The sequence below is a fragment of the Balaenoptera acutorostrata genome, chromosome 1 (assembly GCF_949987535.1).
Source record: "Balaenoptera acutorostrata chromosome 1, mBalAcu1.1, whole genome shotgun sequence".
Taxonomy (NCBI): Eukaryota; Metazoa; Chordata; class Mammalia; order Artiodactyla; family Balaenopteridae; genus Balaenoptera; species Balaenoptera acutorostrata.
In genome coordinates this window covers 1,394,463-1,412,716 of record NC_080064.1, presented here as the reverse complement: position 1 = coordinate 1,412,716, position 18,254 = coordinate 1,394,463, and the positions used below count along the sequence as shown (strand labels likewise).

Here is an 18,254-nt window from a genome sequence, read left to right as displayed (position 1 = left end):
GCCGAGAGCCTCCAACCATTTCCGCTTCCGGTGCGGGCGCCCAGGCCGTTGGCGGGGCGGTCACGTCGGCGGAAGGGATGTAAGCGGCGGAAATTCTCCGCGTTGCGCAAGCGCAGTCGCGTCCTCTGGCTCCGGGCCCAGACAGCTCCGCTCCAGAGATTGGTAACGCCCAGAGACTGAGGCCGAGGCCACGCCCCCTCGCGACCAACGAGCCAATGGAGGAGTGCTAGGAGGTTGCTAAGGGACACTCTAGAGGCAAGATGGCGTCCGCCCGTGATGGGTGCCCGAGCTCCCGCCTAGCGCGCCTAGACCCGCCGGCGCGGCCACCGCGGGACGGTAACAGCCGACTGCGCCCTACCGGGCCTCGGTCCGGATGGGAGGGAGGCGGGCAGGTCCGGACGCTCGCTGCGCGTCCCCGCACCCGCACTTTCACTTCAGGAAGTCCAGAACCCGCGGCCCCCAAGCCCAGCGGGGCTCCCCACGCGCGCCTCCCCCGAGTCTAGCCCGCAACCCCCGGAAGCCTTGTCGCCCCCGATCTGGGAGGGACGCGCCTTCGCGTGTCCCGGTGCCCGCGGGATGGGTGGGGTCCCGGGCCCAGAGTAGCAGAACCGGCCGTGTCTTGGAGACCCAGCCGGCAAGAACCGAGTCGGTCCTGGGTGTCCCTGCGTCCTGGCAGGGGTCGCCTCTGACCGCGCCTGCCGACGTCCCCGACGCGCGGTCAGAGGAGGTTTGATAGGACCTGTTCATAGAATGAAGAAAACGGGGCCATAGAGATCCGAGTCCACACCTCTTAACTTCAGGTAGAACCCGAGTCTCGTTTATGGCAGATACCAGAGTCTGGCAACCCCACGCTTCCCTAGAGCCGCTCGCCCCAAGTTGGCCTTGAAATAGGGGGGCTGGTGGGGAGGGGGCCCTGCCCCCCCCAGGAACTACTGGAGTTGGGAGTTGGGGGATGGTGCGCCCAGCAGCTGAGTGGCAAGAAGTGCTGATGGGCAGGCCCTCCTTGGGTGCAAGTGTGGATTTTGTCCGGAGGGCACAGGAGGCCACTGGGGGGATGAGGTCCCTGCAGAGGGATGACCGGGACGGCTCTTCCCCTTGTGCCCTCACTTACCCCCAGCTAATTCGGCTCAGTTCAAATGTCCCCTCTCAGGAAGGCTCCCCACCCCCGCACACACCCGTCCACCCTCCCACCAACCTGCACGGTCCTCTCAAGGACCCTGCGCTCACTCCTAGCCTGCCTTCCCCCGGGCCTCTCTGCACAGAGTAGGTGCTCAGGGTGTCTGGTGCATAAACAGATGAACAGGGAGAGTCGTGACCCGAACTGAGCCTTTAGGGAGCAGTGGGCAGGGGAGTTCACTGGGGGTGAAGCCACAGACACCTGGAGGAGCCCACGGGACGGCCCGCACCTCAGTGCTTGCTGGTCATCAGCCGGGTCACCTGTGTCTCTTGCTCACCTGTGCGCCCTCCTTTCAACATTCAGGTTACGGAGTCTACGTTTACCGGAATTCTTTCTTTCGATATGAAGGAGAATGGAGAGGAAGCAGGAAACATGGTAAGGATGGGCTGTGGCCTCTTCCTGCAGCCGTGCCGCTGATGGCCCGTGTCCCTGCCGATCTGGGGGCCACACAGGTGCTGGCCACACCGGGCCCTCAGCGCTCACTAGTGCCCGTGAGGGGCCATCCTGCAGTGCTGGAGGCCTGGACGGCTCCCCTGGTGCTGATGAGATCTGCTTTTCTTTTTTCTGATGATAAAGAGACTGTCTGATTTTGTAGAAAATCTAAGCAGCAGAGGAGAACAAGTATCAAGTGAAAGTCCCCTGGAGTCCCCCCCAGAGGCAGGCCTGAACTTTCCAAAGTTTACACTCATGGTTTTATGCCTGTTTGGGGTTCTGTCTGCTCACATCCTCTGCCTGTTTTTCTGCTGGAGGATTGATCTTTCAGTATTTTCTCATGAGCTATTTTTATATCTGTTGGCTGCCAGGATTTTCTATATTTTGAACCTTTTGATTTTTATTGACTTTTCTTGTAACGCTTTTGCCCCACGGATGTTTCTCACTTTTGTGCTGAAATCTCTGATTCTCTTCCTGGCCTGGACAGAGTGGTCCCTCCTTTTTGAAATGTGCTTCAGTGTCACCCTGTGACCACAGACTGTCTCTCTCTCCTTCTGCCCCTGCGCTGACAGAGGCGAGGTGGCCGTCGAGTCCCCTCTGAGGAGGTCTGGGAGCGGGGTCCTTGCACTTTTGATGGCCAGGACAGCAGGACGACCCTCAGTCATGTTTCACGGACGTTCTCGTTGGTGGACGTGTGTGGGTGAGCCTGCAGAGAGCACGTGCTGGACGAGAGATGGAGCCAAACGCAGAGACTTTCACAGCTCCGCTCTCATCCCTGAGAAACGAGCCCGGTCACAGGCATGCCCCAGCGGTCACTCCCAGCCACTGCCTGACAGCACGATGTCTTTCACCAGGTCAGGGCAAACTTCTGTTTAAAGACGGGAGTTACTACGAAGGCGAGTTTGTGGACGGAGAGATCACGGGAGAGGGCTGCCGGCACTGGGCCCTGACAGGTTAGCGGCCCGACGCTTTCCTCCTAAACCAACCCTGGTGTGAGCTGGCCCCTCCCTTCCGGGTGCAAAAGGCACTTCCATCTGTAACCTGGGGACCCCTGGTTTCCCTGAGGTGTCTCGTAACAGCCTCGTGCCAGCCTGGGGCAGAGCGGCCACACTGCTGCCCGCAGAACCTCAGACCCCCACCGGCAAGCGGGTGTTGGGTTCTCAGCGGAGAGAAGCCTCACCCCATGGACTGTGGCCTGGCGGGGCCTTTGCCCCCAGCACACAGATGCCCCAGAGAGGGTCCCCTTGCGGTGGAGTCTGCACGCACACTGCTGGGAGGGAGGGAGTCCCATTTCCCTCGTTCAGGGTGAGCAGTGAGATAAAGGGACACCGTGTTCTGCTACCACTGCCCGGGGGTCGGGCAAGAACTACTGGTTATCCTGCGGGACTCAGGAAACGAGTCTAACCCTGGACACCGCCTCCCGCCTCCCGTCCACACCAGGGAACACCTACACCGGACAGTTTGTTTTGGGAGAACCCCAAGGACACGGCGTCATGAAGTACAAAGCCGGCGGACGTTACGAAGGGGAGCTCTTCCGCGGCCTGAGAGAAGGTCCGGGGTCCGCGGGGTGGACACGGGGGCCCGGACCCCAGCACTCCCCGGATTCTGACTCGGGGCCTGAACGGGCCCGGGCGCGAGTGTGCTCCCCGGTCCGGTGCGGTTCAGAGCGCAGGGCTCACAGCGAGCCCCTCAAACCTGGTGACTCAGGTCCCCGCTCTGCCTTCGCCCTCGATCCCGCGTCAGCGGTCTGGCCTGGGCTCGGCCGGGCGGGTCTCCTGGCCTTGCTGAGGGTCGCAGTGGCGCGACCAGCGCTGTGGGTCCTCTTGACCCTCGGCTCGGTCACCTCCTCCACGTCCCGTGGGACCCAGCGAGTCAGGAGGCCACATTCCGGGGGCAGCGAGCGGAGCAGCCCCAGCCCCCGACAGCACGCCCGGCGCGGGCGCAGCTCTGCCCCCCTCCGAGGCCCCCCGCGAGGTGTCAGGGCGCCCTCCCCTTCCCGAGCGTGCAGGCCCTGAGACTCCGCTCCTCAGGGTCACTTCCTCTGGCCTCGGGGCCTCTGAGTAGACGGTGGAGGCCCAGCACGGCTGTCGGTCCTCAGCGCGCACTCGCACCTGCGAGCTGGCCTTGACCGCGCGGCAGCGCCACCGCAGCCGGACAGCAGAGCGTTTCAGTCTCCGATGCTGGGGGGTCCGGGCGCCCCCACCCTCCCTCGGGACCTTGAGAGCTGGACCCAGAGCCGCTCCCGCTGCGTGTGGCTGCCAGGCCGCCCCAGATCGGATTGCGGGGCCGAGGGACCCCCATGGGGCCCGGCTACAGGGGGTGCCGACCCCGTCCTTCTTGTAGACACCCCCCTCCCTCAACGGAGGCACGAGGTGGCCCTCGACCCTCGCCCCCCTCCAGGACGGGGGCACCTGGCGGACGCAGATGGACAAGCTTGCTGGGGGTCGTTTCACGACAACAAGCGGCACGGCCAAGGGCGGATGGTCTTCCGGTGAGTCTGCCGTCCTGTGGGCCGTCCCCCCATCGAACACCCAGCCCTGAAAGTACAGTCTGGGATTTTTTCATGTGATCCTGCAATTTCTCCCTCAGTTACTGACATTGGTTCTGTGTGTATTTAGTAGGAAGAACATCCATCCCCCTCCTCCAATGAAATACCAGCTGGGAAGGTGGGGTGGATGGGAGGGTCGGGTGGGTGGGTGGAGCGGGGCCAAGTCGGGTGGCGCCCGCAGGCTCTCTGCTTCCCGGCCCAGTGCTGGGCGTCTTTCACACTCCGGGCAGTTTTCGGGCAAAATCCTGCCCTTGGGATGTGCAGGCGCCCCCATTTCCTTCCCGTTATCCTCTCCAAACCTTCACACCCGGGGCCCGGCAAGCGGGGCCTCCCGTCACTGCACCCCACCGGGCGCCAAGGCCACCTGCCCCCCTGGCCGGGCCCTGGCAAGGCCACCGCTCGCACCATCTGCTCCGGGCCTATTTTTGCCTTGGTCCCGGGGGTGCGTGCTGAGCCCCAGTCGGAGGAGCCGGTGTGCGTCACACAGCCACCTGGCCCTTCCCGGCCTGAGAGCAGCCTCCGCGTTTGTCCCTCAGGAACGGAGATGAGTACGAGGGCGACTGGGTCCGGGACCAGCGCCAGGGCCACGGGATGCTGCGCCGTGCGGACGGCTCCATCTGTGAGGTACTGGACCCACCGGCCGGGCGTCCTCTGCTCCCGGTGCCGCCCGGGGCGCAGCCCAGGTTGCTGCCCGTCTGACCCTGCGAGGTAGGGTTGGCCGCCGTTCCCGTTTTGCTGACGAAAAGATGCGGTTCAGAGAGCTTAAGGGCCGCCCGCCAACACCTTTCCGTCCCGTCGGGTTCCTGAGACACGCCATGACCCAGCGCTCTCCTGTGGGAATGGCCTGGTGAAGCCTTTTTGAGAGGAGATACCCGTGGGGTCCCAGTGCCCTCGACAACCTGGGGAAGCAGGCGAGGGCCCCTCCCCGCTCCTCGTGAGCAGGGCTCTGCGCCCCGCCCCCCATCATCGTGGCAGCTGCTACTCTCAGGTTGATGGGGGGTTTTAGGTGCCACGAGGCCAAGAGATGCAGGCACGTGGGAAGACCTTCTCGGGCTCCCAGAATCCATCATCCTTGGGCTTCCTGGACGCCGGCCTGTGGGCCCAGCCGGCCCTGCAGAGATGCAGCCAGGGGCCAGAGAATGCCGCGTGAGCCAGGTCTGAAGGATGGGAAAGGGCCGCCGCGTGGAGACCGCATGGAAGGGCGTTGCAGGTAGCGGAAGGGCGAGGCTGGGCTCCGAGGCAGAAAGAAGCCTGCGTGGCCAGAGCAGGGGGCAGGGGAGGCAAGGCAGGAGGTCCGGGCAGTCCCACGCATAGGCCCCGGAGCCACGAGCGGTTGGAGTTTTATCCTACACATCACAGAAAGTGCTGGAAGGAGCTGGTGACCTGATCCCTGTGTTTGGAAGGTTTCTCTTGTTCTCACTCATGGAAAGAGGTGATGGCGGCCTGCATGGGGTGTAGAACCAAATTTGGGGTGGTTTGGAGTTACAGATACTGGACTGGTTGACAAGAGCAGAAGCGAAGATGTCCCTGCATTTTTGGCCCAAGCGTCGGATGGATGGTGGTGATGCCTGAACCAGAATCCGCCGGAAGACAGAAGTCACACCAGTAATTGAACGTGAAAGTATCAACTAGTGAAAGACAGCAAAATACTCAAAGGGGTAAAAGCAGGAATATGGCAAAAGCAAACGTGAAAGTGGCCCCAGGAGGCGCCCTCGAAGATGGGGTGTGGGTACCGGCTGGTTGCATCCTCGGGCCTGACCGCATGGGCCTGAGGCCGTGGGAGATGTGACTCTGGCCCGTGGTGGCTTTGGGAGTGACTGAGCTGCCACCGAGCTCGGCTGTGACACGCCAGCTGAACCTGGGCCTCGGGAGCCGCGGGTTGCACGTGGCTGTGGATGTAGTGACGGCGGCCACGAGGCCCCTGGTGTCCTGGACGGGAGCTCAGGTCCGCACTCAGCTCCAGCCACGGCCCTGAGAGTCCCTCACTTCTCACAGCCTCAGGGCTGAAACAAAATTTGATCGTGTGGGTTGCAGAATTAGGTTGTCAGCTGAATTCATATCTCTGCGAAGTCTCTCATGTGAAAGTCAGAGTGGAGATTGGGAAGGAAGTCCCGGGAGACGAGGGAAAGCCCAGCCCCTCTGGAGACTCAGACCCTGCAGACAGAGGGTGTGGCCGCGGCCCGCTGGGTTGGAGGAGCTTCCCTGGGCGTCGGCTACCAGCCGGGCCGTGTGTGCAGGAAACCCTGGGACACAGAGGAACTCGCCCAGGACAAACCCCTGTGCCTGAGGGGTTAGGAGTGGGCACCCTGGAGCCCGAGGGAAGCCTGTTCCCTGCAGGGTCCCTGCAGCACTCAGCACGGCAGCAGCTGGCAAAGCGACACGTTTCAGGGTCCAGTTCCCAGAGCCCAGAGTCGGCAGGAAGGGTCGTTTTGGGGCCGAGAGGCAGTAAGCTGGTAACTGGCCGGGGCCCTGCCTGAGATGGAATGGCCTGCTGGGGAGCGTGGAGTCTTGCCCTGGCTGCGAGCTCCCCCAGGCATGCTCACCTTGCCTGCTTGTAAAACGCGGAGCTCTGCTTAGGTAACACCCCCTCCCGGGCCCCCTCCTGGGACCGCAAGTCCTGGTCTGGGGAGCCAGCCACTCCCGGGGTGCCGCCTGGGCCGCTGCGGTTGGCAGTTTGCGCCAGAGCCCATTTGCAGATGCCACTGTGCCCCGGCCAGAGCCCTGCTGCTTCTCCCCAAGGGGGATGTCTGTCCATCGTCATGGGGCCAGGCTTTGGGGCTCACCCTGGGCAGCCACGGTCCCTGGGCTGAATTCTCCAGAGCTGCCACGGAGGAGAGGAACGCGGGGGGGCCTGGGAGGATCCTCCTCGCTCGGCACCCCCAACAGTGTCCACGCCTTGTAGGCTGGGGGCGCGGGGGCGCGGTTCTAGTGCCCGGCACTGCCCTCAGCTGCCCTCTGGCTCCCCGACTCTCTCGACCACCGTTCCAAAGACGAGGAGGCCTCCCAAACCAGGGGGTGGCCGAGCCCTCGCCTTCTTCCAGAGAATCCCGCAGGCCTCCGCCCCCGCCCTCCACCCCGCGTGCCCTTCCCCCAGAGGCAGTTTGGGCGCCTCCAGGGCCTCCCCATCAGCGGCCTGGGCACTGGGGGCCCTGCTCGGGCCTCCCCGGCAAGTCGCTGCTCAGCCGGGGGGCTGGGGGTTCCCCGCCGCCATCCACCAGGGGGCAGCCCGGCCCTGCCGACCGCCTGGCCCTGCAGGGGCCTCCTCCACTGGCTGCGGAGCTAGAGCCGCTTCCCTCCAAGCGGATGCCCAGTGGACGCCGGCTTGGATGTCAGGCGAGGGGCCGGCGGCTTCGTCCCCCGGGCGCTTTGCAGGTGAACGAAGGTCCTTCCCCAGGGTTCAGACCGTCCGCCTGCGTTCCCGCTGTTCAGCGATGCCCCAGCCTCCCAGGGCCGCGCACTCAGACGACCTGCCCGCGCGACCCAGACCCTGAGCCCCGGGACACGCAGCCCCGCGGTCGGGAAGCGCTGCCCGCACCCACAGTCGCAGCCATGACCATGTCCTGAGGGCCCCGGGAGGACACCCAGGCCCTGAGTCCCTGCGTCCCAAACAGCTTCCCGACGGTGTGGACACAGGAGCTCCCAGCTCTCAGCGCCCGCCTCTCCGTGCAGTGGGGATGCCTCCTGCGCCTGACCTCTAACCTGCGACCTCTGGGCATGAAGGGTCACCTGGGAGAGGTGGAGCCGCCAGAGGGAGTTGGCATGTCTCCCATGAGGGTACAGCTGTCCCCAAGCTTTCACTAGGCAAATAGCTTTCTCTGTTTTTTAACTTTATTGCAAAATACACGTAACGTAAAATTTATCACCTCATCCATTTATAAGTGCCCAGCTCGGTGGCATTAAGCACATTCACATTGTTGTGCAGCCATCACCACCGTCATTTCCAGAACTTTCTCCTTTTCCCACACTGAAGCTCTGCCCCCGTGAGACACTCCCTCCCCACCCCTCCCCAGTCCCCGGCCCCCACCCTCCTACTTTCTGTCCCTATGGATCTCCTCCAGGGACCTCGCAGAAGTGGGATCACGTAGGATGTGTCCTTTCGTGTCTAGTTCATTTGACTCGGCGTCGTGTCCTCTAGGTGCATCCACGGTGGCGCAGGGGTCAGGACCTCCTTCCTTTTCCGGGCTGGCTCCTGCTCCGCCGTGTGGGTGGTCCTTCCACGCTGCGCCCAGCTGCTCATCCATCAATGGGCACTCGGTCTGTGTCCACCTCTCGGCGCCTGTGAGTGACGCCACCGTGAGCACATCCTGCTCCCAGTTTTGGGAGCAGCGCAACTGCTGGGTCACGTGGTGATTCTATTTTTAACGTTTTGAGGAACCTCCACACCGTTTTGCATTTTCCATTCCCACCAGCAGCACACCAGCGTTCCAGTTTCTCCACATCCTCTCCCAGCGCTTGTGTTTTCTGGGGTTTTTTGGTTCGTTTTTTGTTTATTTATTTATTTAATTATTTATTTATTTTTGGCTGTGTTGGGTCTTCGTTGCTGCGCATGGGCTTTCTCTAGTTGTGGCGAGCGGGGGCTACTCTTTGTTGCGGTGCGCAGGCTTCTCATTGCAGTGGCTTCTCGTTGTGGAGCACGGGCTCTAGGCGTGCGGGCTTCAGTAGTTGTGGCGCGCGGGCTCTAGAGTGCAGGCTCAGTAGTTGTGGTGCACGGGCTTAGTTGCTCTGCGGCATGCGGGATCTTCATGGACTTCCAGGGCTCGAACCCGTGTCCCCCGCGTTGGCAGGTGGATTAACCACTGCACCGCCAGGGAAGTCCCATGTTTTCTGCTTTTTAAATAAGCACGGTGCTAATGAAGTGATGAAGAGGCAGGCAGCCCCTCAGAGAGCAGCGTCCTCCGGGGCCGCCTCCGTGGAGCCTGGGGACGGATTGTGGGCTGTGGAGGCGAGTGCACACCTGGCGGAGGGGACAGAGGGGTGCTGTCCGGTGAGCCTCAGCCTCTGCACACGGAACGTTCCTACCTGTGCCGTGGTGCCGCCAGCAGTGCGCTTCCGCCCGCCCCAGGGCACCTCCGTGCGCATTGGCTGCGTTTCTCGTGTTGGCGTTCCTCTGCATTTCCCGAAGGGAGGCCTGCTGGGCGGCGCACCTGCTCACCGCACGGAGCAGGTGGTCGGCCTCGTGCGCATCTTCACCTGCTGGTGGCTCTCCTCACCTGCGCACCTGTAGGAATGCCAGGGGCTCCGTGTCCCCGTGCCACTGTCCTGGCCGGGAGGTCACAGTCCAGGAATGGGGGCCTGACCGTGAGAAGCATCTGGGCCCACTGGAGCGTCGTGGGAGGAGGGGCCTGGGCTGCCAGAGCAGATCCAGCACTGCCCCACGTTCCCGGTGGGGTTCTACACAGACGGATGTCAGAACCTGGCGTGTGAAGGCAGCTTGTATTTACATCAGCAGAACTTGTGTCACACTTTGAAATCCGAGGAACTTATGGCCAGGATTGTGGAGGTCAAAGACACCTTAGGGACCCTGCTGCTAGTTGGGAAGTGAGGAGCATTGTGTCTGCAGAGAATGATGGGCAGGGGCCACCAGCACTCTGGCCTGTGTGGCCACTGCTGCCCCAGCAGGCCACCCCGAAAGCTGGAGCCCCCGGCCCCCTGCGGCCACAGGCCCAGGCAGGTGACCCGGGGCCACGCCCCTCCCTGGTCTAGGAGCCGTGGCCTCAGGAAAGTCCTCACCTGCTCCAGGAAGGAGTTTGGCGACAGTGGGACGTCACCTCCTGCAGACTGGATGCCATCAAAGCAGATGTTGTGGAGAGCTGGGCCCGGGCCCCTCCTGGTGTGGTCGGCCAAACCCCGGTGCCCCGGAGAGGACTGGAGGTGGGGAAGAGCTGGATGAGCTGGGAAGGTGGGCTTCTGACCGGGGCGGAGATTCAGAGTGTGCCTGGGAGTGCCTGAAGACGCATCGGGGCAAGGCAGCCGCAGAAGCAATTCCAGGAAAAGCACCGTCACTTTCCCCGGGAAAGAAAAATAGCATCAGTTAACTAGAAAGTGCTTCCCGAAATGAGAAGAGTCAAGTGTGTATTTCTCACAATTTATTCAAACTCGTGTGGTGGGGAAGGCACCCAAGGAGCCCCTCGTCCCACCCCCGACTCCGTGCTCTTCAAAGAAAGGACCAGGGAAGGAGTCCTGAGCACGTAGGTCCCCATCCTGGAGCTGAGAGGCCCTGGGGTTGCCCCAGCCACCGCCGGCCACGAGGTGCGCCCCACTCACCCCGCGGGGCCTCTCCTAACGGGGACCCCGTCCCCCCCGTGCTTCGTGTGCAGTGTGGCCCGGCCGTCCTCGCATCCTCCTGCGCTGCGTCAGCCGCACACAGGTCCTCACCTGGACGGGGAGGAGGAGGGAGAGCCGGCAGGCGCGTAAGACACATTAACACCTGTTTGTTCGTGCTCTGGTGCACATCAGCTGACTGAGAAAGGGCAGGATTTTCAAAAGCATGATTTGTAACATTAATTAGATTCTGCGCTGTTGGATGAGTTACTCTGCTGGAGTGTATCGTGTATCTGTCCCGGGAAAGTTCTGTGTTGCAGCCTGAGCTAGGGGGGGGTGGGTCTCAGATTACGGGAGCGCGATTGAGCGGTCGGTCAACGCGTGGATGACCGTGGATGCCCGTCAACGTGCTCGCGTGGATGGCAAGCACCAGACAGCGACTTGGCGGGGAGCCCGACCCTGCGCACAGCCAGCGGGGCGGGGTGGGCCGGGGCCCCGTGGTCTGATAGGCACGTTCACTGCCCGTCTGCTCTGCACGCGGCAGCCCGTGCGCCGCAGGCCGTGCTCCAAGGCTCTGTGGGCTGGACCCGCCTGAGTCTGCCCCTGGCTCCTGGGCGACCCCGAGGCCCTGCCTGCCTTCTTCCTGAAAGCCCACGCTGCACCTTCACAGAGGGCCGAGGGGCCGGGCAGGGCGCGCGGAGACGTGGACCCCGACACGGTCGAGGGGCCCAGTGGCCATCGTGCTGTTTGGAGAGTAGCCCGCGCTCATTCGAGCCCTAGTTGTCCCCACGGAGCCCTGCCCTGGGAAGCTCGTGCCCCAAGCAGACAGACAGACAGACGAGACGGGACCACGGCTGAGAGGGAAGGGAGAGGCCGCTGGGAGGGGCCCACGGGGCGCCACAGAGCTCGGCCCTCTTTGGCGGGAGCGCTCGGCGTCACGTGATGGAGCAGCTCGAAGGGAGGCCAAGGCCGTGTCGTGGGGGCAGGCAGGCGTGCACACTGAGCTCCTGCCACTTCCCCACGGCTGGAATCCCTGTCTCCCACCTGCCCCTGGGCGTCCACTCCCGTCCACCCCGCGGAGGCGGTGACCCCAGTAGCGCTGCCCAGGACGGGGATGAGGCCTGCGGTCGTGCGGGCAGGCAGCACACTGGCCCCGGGCACCGAGCGGGCGCAGCTCCTGCTGGGGGGGGTGAGGGGGAGGCAGCCGGGCCCCACAGGAGGGTGTTTGGAGGCGACCACCCTTCCCCGGGGCCACCGGCCCACTGCCCAGGCACCCCAGCACAGAGCCTCAGAAGAGGGCATGAACCTCTATGTAAAAGGGCTGCGGGTTGGGGCGATGAGTTCATTTGGCTCCTGAGAGGCTGCGTTCCATTGGCCGTGAGACCTGCTTTCCGAGTTGAAACGGGTCACTTCTCAGGCCTGGGGATGGCGTCGTGAGGGAAGCAAAGGGTTCCAGCGACTCGTTCAGCACCACTGCCCCCAGCAAACCGACTCCTGGCGGCTCAAGCTGGGAAAGCTCTGACATCCATTTGGTCTACACAGCTCGGGGGCGGGGGGGCAGGGGGCGGGGGGCGGCGACCCTGCCCCCCAGGGCTGTCCCCACCCGGACTGAGGGACAGTGGCCCAGCTCGGCCCAGGACCCTCCTGCTCTGCTCCCCCCCAGCCACCCCGCCCATCGCGGTCACTGAGCACTGCTGCCCCCACCGCACAGACACAGGCACGGGGGCGCACGCCCGCGTGCACGCACACCTGCACACAGCGTCCCTTCCTGGGAGCAGACGTCTGGCCCAGCAGATGCTGCGTGCAGGCCGCACTGGCTCCGGGGATGGCCAGCTGGCGATGCCGGGGCTCCCCAGCGCCAGCCCAGGACGGCAGCGCGGGGCCCGCTGGGTTGGCTGCGGTCCCCCTCTGCCGTGATACCTGGGGCCTCGCCCCCTCTTTGGCCTGGCACGCTGCCTGCAGACGTGAGCCACGTCTTAGGGGACGTCGATAGACCGTCTGCGGTGTCAGGCGTGCTGGCACCGAGCTTTCCGGGAATGCAGCCTGCGTGTGGGCCCAGAGGGCTCAGCTCTCTGGGTCGGGGGGCCGGAGGGACGAGGCCACCCGTGGGGGGCACAGCCACGCCTCTGCCCAGCTGGCAGCCGGCCGCTCCTGCAGCCGCGAGCCGTTGCTTTGCCGCTGCTGCCAGGCACCCACCGGGCGCCACGGTTGTCTGGTGCCCCTCTTCCCTGTCACCTTGTAACGTGAGCACAGTGACCCAAACAGCCGTGGAACCTGTCCCCCCAAATCCTGGGGTGTCTGAGCTCTTCAGGGGCCGTTCCCACAGGCCCCACCTGCCAGGCGGCCCCTCCCGAGGGCCTGACAGACTCCTGCAACGGAGCCCGGCCCCAGCTGCTGGGCGGCCTCGGGCCGCTCGGAGGGCTGGGCAGGAAAGCGGGAGCCCAGTCAACTTCTGCCAAAGAGTGAAAGAACCAAAACGTGCCTTTGGCTAATTCTTCTTCTAATGGGAGTAATTCATAGTTGAGTAAAATACCATTAGGATCCCGAACTTCTCCACGAAAACAATTTTCCTGCTCTTTCCACCATTCTTCCACACTGTCGTGTGTATCGTTTGCAAAGCAGGCTTATTATGGGGGTGGCAGAGTTGGGGTGGGCAGCGAGTTGGCACTGCCCCCAGGGTGCGGCTGTGTGGGTGCACAGTGTGACTTTAATTGGCCTTTTTATTATCAAGGAGCCGGTCGGAACGCTGAGCTCCTCGACCCGCGAGCCTCTGCTCGCCCACCTGCACGGTCGGGACTCTGCACAAATGCAGTATCTCGGTGTTAAAAGGCTTTTGTGCTAAAAAGTGTGCCCTTTGGAGCCGTATTTTCTTTGCATTTTGTGTTCGGGCCGTTGTCTCCAAACTTCCTGGCTTCTGAAAATTCAAAGGGCAGCGCCTTCTGCGGAGCAAATTGGCTTCCCGGCAGCCTGTGGTCCCCAGGGGCCCTCGGAGCCTGGGGGGCCGCCGGGCCGTGCGGCAGGGAGACCAGCCCGTCTGAGCCCGTGGTTCTCTCCGCAGGGACAGTGGCACGGTGACGTGTTCAGGGGACAGGGCAGCATGGCCCACTGCTCCGGGGGCGTCTACCGAGGGGTGTGGATCAATGGCCACCCCATGGGTAGGTGCCCCCGGCCTTGCCGCTGGCCCCGTGGGGTCCTCTCGTGGGGTCACGTCTGGGTCTGGCCGTGTCCTTTCTCGGGTGGCCCTGGGCAGTCTCGCGGGAGGCGTGGACCAAGCGGGGCTGGATGGAGTGGAGCCCAGAGTCCCCTTTTGGGAGGAACATGCTCTGCTGTGGTCTCACGGGGCTCGTGACGCGCAGAGGCCCCCGTCAGACCCTGGACCCAAGTGGTCCTGCTTCAAGCGGGGCTCCTAGCCTCGGGGTCTCCCACTCGCGGGGCTCTGGGCATCTGGTCCCCCTGCGCAGCCTCCATCCAGCCCCCCACCCTGAGCTCTCCGCACTGCAGTGTGCGCACAGGTGGCCTGTGGCCTGCAGGGTCCTCTGCCAGCGCCACACCTTCCCCGTGTTGCCCCCGGGCGCGGGAGCTTCTGTTAGACTCCAGGGACTCGGATCACTAGTCAGAACCTTGGTGCCAGGTCCATGGGCGCAGCTGCTCACTCAGAGCTGCGGGTGGACCCTGCTCGCCAGGCCGGCTCCCGGGCAGGTGGCCGCAGCCTCGTCCAGCACTCATCAGATCACTGACAGACGCACGCAATGCAGGGCCCAGGTCCAAGCAGTGGGCGGGAGGGAGGCCGTGCGGGAACGTGCCCCGGGTGCACTGGGCACTGCTGGGCCGTCACCTCAGCTCTGCCGCCCCCCTACCGTGATCAGGTCAGTTCTGAGACGACCCACTTCAAATCACTGTAGGCGGCCCTCAGGACGGGGTTAAGGTCACGGCGTCAGTGACGGTCCCCCAGCCCTGACAGCTGTGCCATCCATGCGCCCCCCCCGCCCCCCGCAGCGCCCCTCAGGGACACGGTCAGGCCTGAGCGGCTGCACAGGGCATGTGGGATGCAGGATGCAGCCCCGTGGCACTCACCGCCCTGACCCCACGACAGGTGCGCTCTGCTCTCCCCAGCACAAGCCACAGGGATCGTGATTTTGGGTCCGGAGGTGATGGATGTGGCCCGGGGATCTTCCTTCACGTTGACCATTCAGCTGCAGCGGGACGATGGGGAAGTTGCCACGGGTAAGTGTCTCCAGGAAGGCGGCCAAACTTTTCAGAAGGATAAGCAGGTGTCGGGTTCTGAAGTAGTGAAAACGCAGGCAAGATGCCACAGGTGGCTTCTGGCCTCCCGGCTGCGCCCAGGTGCCCCTGTTCCCAAGTCCTCGCTGCCGGAGCCTTGGCAGAAAGGGCAGTGGGCGTGCAAGCCCTCCAGCCGGTGGGAGGCGGCCGTGCGGTGCGTGTGCGTGTGTGAGCACGTGGGCTCTGTGTGTGCATCTGTGTGCGTGTGCGTGAGCACACAGGCGGCCCTCCCGGCGGTCACACTCAGAGTCAGGACAGAGGAGGCCGCGTGGGCGCTGGGCCAGCCGCTCAGCCTGGCAAGGGGAGGGTTTCTCAAGCTCCTCGTGGGGTAACCAAGGTGGACAGACGCCCATCCATCTGGGCTGCGTTTAGATGCTCAGTCGGCCCTGCGGCCAAGCAGAGGGACGACCAGGCTTCCCGCCCCGTGAGCAGAGCATACCCAGAGGGACGGAGTGGGACCACCGGAGACAGACGTTCCTGTACGGTGGTCCACTTCGGTTCCACGGCTCTGCGTAGGAAGCACGACGTGCAGCATAAATCAAGTATATTTAGTCACAATTGGCTTATTTTAACAACTTTATTGCGGTATCATTTACATACCATACAATTCATCTATATTCAGGGATTTAATGATTCTTAGTACACTTGCAGAGTTGGGCAACCATCGCTACATCAATTCCATTTCAGAACATTTCCTTCCCCCCAGAAAGACGCCTCATTCCTGCCCTGTTCCCACCCCCCACCCCAGGCACCACAAACGCCTTTTCCTGGACACGGAGCGTGGAGGGAATCTCACCTGTGGTCGCGCTCCGCCCCTCCCTCCCGCCCCGCGCGCAGCGCTGCTCTCCTCTTTGTGGACCACTAGCCTCCCATCCTGCCCGCCCAGCGCTTTGCTCACCTGCGTCCGTGGGCGACAGTCCAGTCCTTGGCACTTGGCTGCTGTGAACATTCATGTGCAGGTTTTTGTGTAAACATGTTTCATTTCTCCCAGGTATATATTTATGAGTAGAATTGTTGGGTCAATTGTTGGGTAGGTTTGTGTTTAAATTTTTCAAGAAACGGCCAAACTCTTTTCCAAAGTGGCTGCACCATTTTACCATCCATTAGCAACGTACGAAGGTTCTGATTTCTCCACGTCCTCGCCAGGGAGTAGCCATCCTGAGGATGTCAGGTGGCATCTCCTCATGGATTTTTTTTTCTTTGTTTTTGTTTGTTTGTTTGTTTTTTGGGTTTTTTTTAATTTTTTGGCCACGCCACACGGCATGCAGGATCCTAGTTCCCCGACCAGGGATCGAACCTGCCCCCCCTGCAATGAAAGCACAGAGTCTTAACCACTGGACCACCAGAGAAGTCCCTCCTCATGGTTTTGATGTGCATTTCCCTAAAACTAATGATGTTGAGCATCTTCTCATGTGCTCATTGGCCGTTTGTACGTCTTCCACAGAGAAATGTTTATTCATATATTTCACCTTTTTTTTTTTTTTGATTGGGTTGTTTGTCTTAGTTTTTAGTTATACAAGTTCTTTATGTATTCTGGATACAAGTGCTTTAGCAGATATATATTTGCAGATATTTTCTTTCAGTCTGTGGCTTATCTTTTAATCTTCCAATGTTGTCTTTTGAAGGGCACAATTTAAAAATTTTGATGAAGTACAGTTTGTCAGTTTTTTCGTTTATGGACCATGTTCTTGGTGATTTGTCTAAGGATTCTTAGCCCAAATTCACAGAGACTTTCTCCTGTTTTCTTGTACAACTTTTGCTCTTACATTTAGGTCTCTGATCCCTCTTGAATTAATTTTTGTGGGTAAGATAGAGGTCTAAATTCATCTTTTTTCATGTGGACTCCAGTTGTCCTAGTGCCATGTGTTGAAAAGACTGTCCTTTCCCCACTGAATTGCCTGGGCACCTTGGTCAGAAGTCACTTGACTGTAAGGGTGAGGGTTTATGTCTGGACGTCAGTTCTGTCCCCCGATCGATGAGTCTATCCTTAGGCCACTGCCACGCCATCTTGATTATTGCAGCCTTCCAGTACGTTTTGAAACTGGAGATTCCTCCAACTTTGTTCTTCTTTTTCAAAATTGTTTTGGCTAATCTGGGACCTCTGTATTTCCATATAAATATTTTAGGATCCGCTTGTCCATTTCTGTCCCCCCAAAAAGGAAAGAAAACAAGCTGCTGGGGTTTTGTTAGGGATGCATTGACTCCAGCTGGGAGAACCGCCAGTAGCAGCACTGAATCCTCTGCTTCATGAACATGAGACATCTCTCCACCTGTTTTTCTTTACGTTCATCAATGTTTGTATTTTTCAGTGAGCAAGTCTCGCACTTTTCTTAAATTTATTAATAAACGATCAATGATTTATTATTGTTTAATTATAGTTTGTTTATTAATACATTTGTTACATTCTTTTATGCTATTATAAATGGAATTGTTTTGTTATCTTCACTTCAGAAATTACGAGACTACGGTTGATTTTTACATGTTGATCTTATATTCTCTGACCTTGCTGGTTGTTTCTGAGGATTTCTTAGGATTTTCTATATACAGGATCATGTCGTCTACAAATAAATGCAATTTTACTTCTTCCTTTTCAGTCTGGATGTGTTTTCATTCCCGGCAGCAATGGCTGAGGGTCTTCAATCCTCCACCTCCTCGCCAGCACTTGTTGCTCTGTCTTTCTGGTTATGGTCATCCTAGTGGGCGGGACTTGGTATCTCATTGTGGTTCTGATTTGCATTTCCCTAATTAGTAATGATCTGGAGCATTTTTTTCACGCACTTATTGGCCATTTGTAGATCTTCTTTGTAGAAATATCTATTCAGATCCTTTACCCATTAAGAAATTGGGGCAACTTGTCTTCTTTTTTTTTTTTTTTTTTTTTTTTTTTTTTTTAAATTTATTTTTATTTATTTATTTTATTTATGGCTGTGTTGGGTCTTCGTTTCTGTGTGAGGGCTTTCTCTAGTTGTGGCAAGTGGGGGCCACTCTTCATCGCGGTGCGCGGGCCTCTCACTGTTGCGGCCTCTCTTGTTGCGGAGCACAGGCTCCAGACGCGCAGGCTCAGTAGTTGTGGCTCACGGGCCTAGTTGCTCCGCGGCATGTGGGATCTTCCCAGACCAGGGCTCGAACCCGTGTCCCCTGCATTGGCAGGCAGATTCTCAACCGCTGAGCCACCAGGGAAGCCCGCAACTTGTCTTCTTATTGTGAGTTATTGAGAGTTCTTTATATATTCTGGATAGAGCTCCCATATCAGATATCTGATTTGCAAATATCTTTTTCCTATTTTGTGGGTTGTCATGCAGTTTCTTTTTTTTTTTTTTTTTAAACATCTTTATTGAAGTATAATTGCCTTACAATGGTGTGTTAGCTTCTGCTTTATAACAAAGTGAATGAGTTATACATATACAATATGTTCCCATTTCTCTTCCCTCTTGCATCTCCCTCCCTCCCACCCTCCCCATCCCACCCCTCTAGGTGGTCACAAAGCACCGAGCTGATCTCCCTGTGCTATGCGGCTGCTTCCCACTAGTTATCTATTTTACATTTGGTAGTGTA

At 60.3% G+C, this 18,254-nt stretch overlaps 1 protein-coding gene across 4 annotated transcripts; it reads left to right on the top strand.

Moving 5' to 3' along the window:
- Positions 1–4: 4 nt before the first annotated feature.
- On the top strand, positions 5–17,285 carry MORN1 (MORN repeat containing 1). Of its 4 annotated transcripts, XM_057550317.1 has the most exons (8): positions 5–336; positions 1,481–1,552; positions 2,464–2,562; positions 3,050–3,160; positions 4,010–4,100; positions 4,694–4,781; positions 13,477–13,573; positions 14,532–15,434. In XM_057550317.1, the coding sequence occupies exons 1-8, from the start codon at positions 261–263 to the stop codon at positions 15,029–15,031; spliced, it is 1,134 nt and encodes a 377-aa protein (XP_057406300.1). In that variant the 5' UTR covers positions 5–260; the 3' UTR covers positions 15,032–15,434. The 4 variants fall into 4 exon arrangements, 2 of the variants coding, with proteins under 2 accessions (XP_057406300.1, XP_057406298.1); XR_009008879.1 differs by lacking the exons at positions 5–336; positions 1,481–1,552 and adding an exon at positions 15,448–17,285 and having other exon boundaries at positions 2,420–4,100; positions 4,694–13,573; positions 14,512–14,642; XR_009008878.1 differs by lacking the exons at positions 5–336; positions 1,481–1,552 and adding an exon at positions 15,448–17,285 and having other exon boundaries at positions 2,420–4,100; positions 4,694–14,642.
- Positions 17,286–18,254: the final 969 nt, after the last annotated feature.

Bases quoted from the DNA above. Each gene is read 5' to 3' on its own strand.
- MORN1 (XM_057550317.1), top strand. From the start codon at position 261: ATGGCGTCCGCCCGTGATGGGTGCCCGAGCTCCCGCCTAGCGCGCCTA. The intron at 2,563-3,049 runs GTTAGCGGCCCG...CGTCCACACCAG, and splicing joins CCGGCACTGGGCCCTGACAG to GGAACACCTACACCGGACAG. The intron at 4,101-4,693 runs GTGAGTCTGCCG...TTTGTCCCTCAG, and splicing joins CAAGGGCGGATGGTCTTCCG to GAACGGAGATGAGTACGAGG.